At 37.4% G+C, this 7618-nt stretch overlaps 1 protein-coding gene across 1 annotated transcript in view; it reads left to right on the top strand.

Annotated features, from left to right (window-relative positions):
- Positions 1-7618, top strand: part of LOC102207363 (eph receptor A6) — a 173936-nt gene that overhangs the window by 7340 nt on the left and 158978 nt on the right. The window contains exon 2 of the mRNA XM_005747850.1: positions 2867-2931. Coding sequence (XP_005747907.1) covers positions 2867-2931 — 65 coding nt within the window. The remainder of the gene's footprint in view (positions 1-2866; positions 2932-7618) is intronic.

The following is a 7618-nucleotide window of genomic DNA, read 5'->3' as shown; positions in this document are numbered from 1 at the left end:
GGGGGTTTGTGGTGTAACTTGTGGTATATTAAACTCCAGTTTGAAGCAATTTCATGGCCAGGTGAGGCTTTTTCCCAGATAAAAGACCTGGAGTTGAATCCAAGTGTTAAACAGTTGGTAGCTTTTCAGTGGAACTCTCAATATAAGGCCCAAAGAGATGTTAGTGCAAGCAAGGAAGGCCATCATTAAGCTGAAAAATAAATAGTTAAATAATCCTATGAGAGAGCTAGCAAAAACTTTAGTTGTGCAATCTAGTACATTCTTAAAAAGAATGAATGCACTGATCCGATCTGCAAAACCAAAAGGCCCACAAGCCCACAGAAGACACCTTTAGTGGATGATTGCAGGACTCTTCTTTGGTTAAGAAAACCCTCCACAGCATCAAACCAAGTTGCCTATAGCAACACGTGTAGGACTGATTAGAACTAATAAGACTTATTCAGTGGTCTGATAACAGTCAAGATGGGCTGTTTTAGGGTTTTGCTGCCTTTAGCCTGACACTGAGGAAGTGAACGAAGCACTTAAATGAATGTTTCTTACCCCTCACTGTAAAATTCTGATTGGGTATTGTCATCACCCTGTCGGGAGGGCAGTCGACAGGGACACCCAAGTTTGTGAATGTAATACCTTGAGAAGGAAGTCACCTAGGATTTTGAAATTTACACCATAGATGTATCCACTAAAACTCTCAGTGACCTCAGCCTCAAGGTCAGTAGGCAGAGGTGAAGTTTTTTGAAAATCTTTTAAATCAGTGACATACAATTTTGAAATGCATACAAAAGATGCAACTACTAGGAGGCTGAGGGGTACCAGTGTCCACTGCCAGTATTTTTGTTGTTTCATGTTGTCTTATTTGAATCTTTTTGCTGACAACTCTTGGACTTTTGCATTTTGAATCCAGCTATGTATGTGGATTTTCTGGTGACTAATCAGAGATTCTACTCTTAAAGTTCTCTCTTTATGGATGAGGAAACATGTGAGCCAATTTGCAGAGGGCTCTGCAGATATTCTGGTCATCCCAAAGATTGTTTTAGTTATTTATTTTTTATTCTTTTTGATTTTTTCCTTTTGTTTTAAATCTATTCTACTACTTACACAAATTCACTGTATTTGTTGCCTTTTTTGTTTTTGTCAACTCTGTCAGTGCTAAAAAAAAATTGTCCTGAATGATTTGGGTCTTGGATGCTGTGAAATGTGCATTTCTTGATCCAAAAGTGGTTTTACATTATGTCAAAAGTGTATGTACCATTCCACCCCTCTGAGAATCCCAGTCAGCAGATATTTGGACAATCTCTGTCAGCCAGGCTCCATCAGAAGTGCACTGTGTGAAGACTGGGAAACAGATGCAAATGTCTCTTCTTCTTGTCTGTTTGCCCTGATGTTAACAGAGGACATATCACATTTCTTTTGCCTTCACATTGTAATTCGCAAATGGTCGTAATCACAATATCACAGCACTGAAATGGCTTTCTTTGATGTACATTTGGTTGTAATAACTAGCTATTCTAGAGTAATGATGTTAATGGAGATTTATTCAGGGAATATTGTCACTGATAAAGATCTGTGTTGCTATAATGAGTCCCCCGAGGACCACTTACAGAGTTCTAAGTGGACAGTCATGACTGACTGACACTTAAAATTCAGTCTTTAACTTTAAGTCGAAATTACACTTTGGTTTGTCAAAAATCGTGTCGGTACTGATATAGCGCTATTTGAAAAAGCAACATTTAAGATCTAAGTCAATGATTTTTGAAGGAAATATTTAAAGCTGAATTTTTGCTTCTTGTGATCATTATTAAAGGTAGAAAGGTAGAAGCCTGGGACTTCCAGTGTTAAAAGAGACAAGGGAACAGTTTTGAATAAGTCTGTTGAGACTAGTGTTGTTGTTGTTGTTGATGTTTTTGTCTGTTAGCATTGATTCTCTCCTTGAATACTAATTCTTTTCCTGTACCCACTTAATCATGCAGTGCATACTCACCTAATAGGGACATACTGTAAGAGACTGTCACACATACTGTGTATTTGGCACTTTTGACAAGGTGACTGGATGGGCTCCATGTAATATTTATGGATTCTGAAAATGCATCAGGGTCTTTGTATAAAATCTGTTCCCTACTGTTGTCACATGTGTGGGAAAACTTTTTTTTTTTTAATTTGTGTTATTATGCTGCTATCTCACTGAAGGCAAATTCTGGAAGCCACAGTTTTTTCTTTTCAGTGTAAATCACTTGTCACCGGGAGAAGTGCTTTCCTCCTGAATTATTAAATCTGTTGTCCTTGAGAGCATGACAAAGTATTGACAAGGATGACAATATTTTCCCCTCTAAAATAGTATTTTTTAACACTACTTGGAAGTTTAAAGTCACCTGACAATGATATTATTATGCTGTGCCATGATTTATATCATTGCATATCAAATCATAGCTTTAATTTATATGCAATAAAACATAGCAGGGTCTTGACTGATGTTTGGCACAATGGAACATACACTTTACTAGCATAGGAAGGATTGATACATCACTTATAGTATTTCATGAAAAGTCTTGATCATCGCCAGTAGGAGAGCATATTGTGGGTGAGATTGAAGTAAAGCTATGGATAGCAGAGGAGGGAATGGCCTGTTGACAGCAATTTGACTGCAATCCATCAAACTTTAAATTGTGTTGCAAGTGGCAAAAATGTTGCTCCTACTGTACACGCAACTGTGCTCATAAATATTCATCCAAGAAACTCATTTTCGTTAATATGAAAAATGTCTAGATGAACACGTTTTTGACAGATTTTTCAATTTACAGTGTGAAAGAGAACTTTTTATGTGTTCCCAGATGGCTAATGTATGTATTTCCTCCTCTTATTCTCATTTCAGTTGTGTTGCTGGATACAACGTCTGTGCTTGGGGAGCTTGGATGGAAGACATATCCAATAAATGGGGTAAGAGGGGAACCTCTGTCCCATGTTATTTCATTTATTATTACTGTCCAGAATGTCTTGTTAAAAAAGGAATAGCTACTGTTGCATCAATGAGATAAACTATATTGATTTAAAGAGGACAAAATTGGTAGAATGATCCTTTTGTGGATTCGTTTTGTATTCAGATTACTCTGTCCTCACAGAAAATACAAAATAGAGGTGAGGTTTAAAACCTCCTACTATGGTGTTCAGTTTCGTACTCCTGATTAATTCCTTTCTCGGTGTTCTGGGAATCCATCCTACCTGACAAACCATCGTACTCGTTGTTTCTGCGCACAATGCGAAATTAAGTGGCAAACCGTCCTACCTTTGTGAATATTAGCTAGAAAAATACTCTTACGGGTAAAATTAAGTGCCAAACCATCCTACCTTTGTGAATGTGATCTACAAGCATACTTTAACAGCTAAAGTTTAGTGGCAAATTGTTTTACCTTTGTTAATCTGAGCTAGAAGCATATTTTCACAGCTAAAATTCAGTGGTGAACCATCTTACCTTTGTGAATATGAGCTAGAAGCATACTTTCGAGGCTACAATTAAGTGGCAAATTGTCCTACCTTTGTTAATAACAGCTAGAAACATACTCTGACGGGTGAAATTAAGTGCCAAACCATGCTACCTTTGTGAATGTTACCTATAGCCATAATTTAACGGGTAAATTGAAGTGGCAAACCATCCTGCCTTTAAGAATATAAGCTACAAGCATACTCTGATGGGCAACGTTAAGTGGCAAACTGTCATACCTACTTAAATTTATGCTGGAATTACTCTGTGACAGCAGAAATGTGCATAAACTACCCAGGGTAGGACATTTTGCCAAAGTAGGATGGTTTGTCAAAACACCATTTCTGTCATGTGTGGGCCACATTATTCTTTAATTCACACATGCTTTTTTTCTTAAATATACATTCTTAAAATGTTAAGAATTCTTTCCATTCTTTCACGATTCATTTTGCCATCTTATTCAAAGTCCAAGAATGTAGTTTTCAACTTTTCTTTTAAACTTAGGTTGCCTCTCAGCATAGAAACAATAACTGCTCTATACCCTATTTTGTGTTTTTGTCTGTCAGCTACACCAAAGGGATTTTCCAATTTTGTTCAGACAGTAAATGCTTGAAGCCCAACAGCAATTTCGTGTCCACCTGAAAATCAGAACTTTGGAAAAAGCAGCAAGTGTCAAACAATTCCTGTATATTGCCTTGATAAAATATAGATGCACTGACAACAAACTGGAACATCTTCAGATCAAAACCTTCACACTGCATCAAAAGCTTTCTCTCACCGTGCTGACACAATACCTAAAAGTCTGATTGAAAATGTCTTCAAGCAATAAGGAATAGCAGTGGAATTGCCTGACTTCCACCACTTTGCTCATATCCCGGTCTTTCCTTCATGCCAATTAACTATGACACGACCCAATTCGTGGTGAAACCTAAATACAGGAAAGAGGGAGAAGCTACACTAAAACTGTGAGGTCCATAAGTATTTGGACATTGATCTCTTTACAATGTCACAGTGTATTTAAAATAAGATAATCAATATGTGATTGAAGTGCAGACTTTCAGCTTTAATTCAAGGAGTTTAAATAAGATTAGATAAAACTGCTAAGTAATTACTACCATTTTTATATGTACCAAATAAAAAGAACATCATTTTAAACCGCAATTGTTGTTCATACATGCATTCAGTGTCTGAAGTATAGAACCTGTGGACATCACCAAATGGCGCCAGGTCTTTCCTGCACCTTCAGTTGCTGCTTGTTTGTGGTCCCCTCAGTTTTTTTGGAGTAGCTGAAAAACATGCTCTATTGGGCTGAAATAAGGTGAGAGACTAAGCCAATGTAAAAGATGCCACTTCTTTGCTTTGAGAAAATCCTGGGCTTTTTTTTGCTGCATGTTTTGGGTCATTATCCATTTGCTCTGCAAAGCGCTGTTTGATTAGCTGTGTAGCATTTTTCTGAATCTGAACAAAGAGAGTAGCCCTGTGTACACTTCAGAATTCATCCTGCTACTTTTATCTGCAGTCACACAATCAGTAAACACTATTGACCACGTTCCACTGGCAGCCACACATGTATATACTGTACCATTCCCTCCACTATATTTGACAGATGATAGATTAAGTTAATTTTGTTTTTCATTTAGTCTTATTTAGTCTAATTTCATCGGTTCTTGAGTGTAACCAGTGGTTTGCACCTTGTTGCAAACCCTCTGTTTTTACATTCAAGAAATTGTCTCTTGATTGTAGACTTTGAGAGTGAGGTCCCCACCTCCTTGAGAGTGTTTTTGACTTGACTGGATGTAGTGAAGGATTTTTTTCTTTACCATGGAAATCCGTCATCTTGCACTTTAGTTCTACGACTATACCAGATTGTTAATTTGACCACTCCTTGACCACAACATTTTATGGGGGTCTTTATAAATGGGTGTATAAAAAAAAGTATATATTTCAGAATTAAGTACTGAACTTTTGTTAAATACCCCACAATTGAATTTACAAGCCTACACTTCCATCATATCTTGACTGTCTGCACATCTTGACTGTTTGTAAAGTCATGGTGTACAGAGGCAAAATTGCAAAAACTGTCATTATTTCTACACACTCAAGTGTGAGTTAACGGAACTTCTGTTTTTACAGTTTATAAGCAAGTTCATCACTTCTGTAAAACAAAATAATATTGAAAAGAGTCAATTATAAGCTAGTTTTAAAAATAATAATTCGTTCTTTTAAACTCTGTATGACCATCTAAGATTTGTACTGCCAGGGAGCTAATTATAAATTAATGTTATGCCACCAAACTTTAGACTTCAATAAATCCTAAAGTTTGCTGTTTACTTTCCCTCTGGTAAACAGTTTGATTATATTCTCATGTCACATGAGAGTTTATTCTCTAATTGCCTGAGTCTGACGACCTTGGATCCACTTATAAGAAAGTTTCAGTAACACCAGCCAACAGTAGCAAAAGCAGCAGCACTTACCAACAGCAAAAGTTCAGGATATCCTCAACAACTCACCTCAATGTCACCGTCAGTGGTCAGAAGTGAGTTTTATTGACTCACCGACCCATATCGGACTCCTTACACAGGCAGTTTTACAGCCTCCTCCAGAATAAATAGGTGTGGACACATTTGGAAGCTGAGGCAAACAGTGGACTGACAGTCTGTACTTCCTACAAATGAAAGCCAGCTGGGGTGTTAGAGGAAACTTAGGAGAGAAATGGTTAAATATCACAAAACATCCCATTGATATATTATTTAAAATGTTCTTCCTGATTTATTGTTATTCAAATACATTAAAATGTAGCGTGTACAGAGATGTTTTATATGGAGATAATAGATGTGGAAAACTAACAGCCATCTGTGGCCATTATAGTGAAATACACAGAGTTGGCCATGGCCTTTGATTGTTGGGCCCCAATAATAACCGCTTTATGATAACAATGACATCAAATACGTCCACTCTTACGAGCCTCTGTTTGCCTAGGTTGTGCACCTCTTGATTTTTGTAATCTGCCTCATTTTACAACTACAACTGCAGCTGGGTTGAAGACACAAGTGCAAGATTGAGTTTCTGTACTGATAGGTCATTAAAATGTAAAGAAAAAAAAAACTGACAAAAAGATTTAAAAATTACACAAAGGGAGATGTTGCAATAGTTTGACTTTGTGTAAAATCCATCCATTTGTAGGATCGCATCAGATTCACTTTGTGGAAAACACTTTGAAAAAGAGAAAAGTCAACTCTGATGTAAAGGTATAATGTGAGTGTGAAAACATCTACTGTATCGTTCAGAGGAATAGGTACTGATGCCATAAGAGCACTCATTAGCATCCTTACGCTGAACTGGATGGATGGATGGATGGATGGATGTTCACTTTGCTTCATTGTGGCTAAAACCATGTGATTTTATTACTGATGTAACTAAGTGGCATTGTGATTGTTCGAGATACATTATAAATGCAGAAAATAAACCCAAAAAAGTCCTTGCCTGAAAATATGTAGTTTCTCCATAGAAATAAATAATTACATGTATTCTTTGAAAGTAATTGTGATCAAATGGTGTCACGACTTCACCCCCACCCGTCTCTTTCTGTCTCTCCCCCACATGGCCCTTGGTGGCCCATATCAGGGTTATGGAGGTGATTACATCATGTAGGTTATGGTGACAGCCGCCCAGAGGGTTAGGGAGGAGGGAGCGAGGCTACTGTCTTCATGATTGAGCTGTCAGTCCTCTCCCCTCCTCACTCATCCTCTGTCCTCCGATTTACCATTAATATTTAAGGCATGAGGTGAGAGGCCTGAGGGAAGGTGTGAAGATCTGGGGAGGTAAAATAGTTTAAATCCCCCACACTACCTGGAAGCAAGCAAGAGCAAGTCAATCTCCACCATATTAGACACAGCTTGGTATCAGGCCAATACAGCAGCGCATCATGTAGCTGCCTATCAGAGTTGCACACTAGTTCTAGTTTTGGGCATAAACTGCTGTCAGTCAGTCCTGCCCAGTACACCTTAAAATAAATTCATATGGAGTTTCTGTCCTAAAATTATTCCCCAATGATGAACTTGCAAAGAATATAGCTGTGTATATGATATGAAATTGAACAGGAAGTGGAAATATATATATATATATATATATATATATATATATATA

The sequence above is a fragment of the Pundamilia nyererei genome, unplaced genomic scaffold (genome assembly GCF_000239375.1).
Source record: "Pundamilia nyererei isolate P.nyererei 1_Seehausen unplaced genomic scaffold, PunNye1.0 scaffold00206, whole genome shotgun sequence".
Lineage (NCBI taxonomy): Eukaryota > Metazoa > Chordata > Actinopteri > Cichliformes > Cichlidae > Pundamilia > Pundamilia nyererei.
Note: the sequence above shows the minus strand (reverse complement) of the source record. Positions and strands in the feature narration are given on the sequence as shown.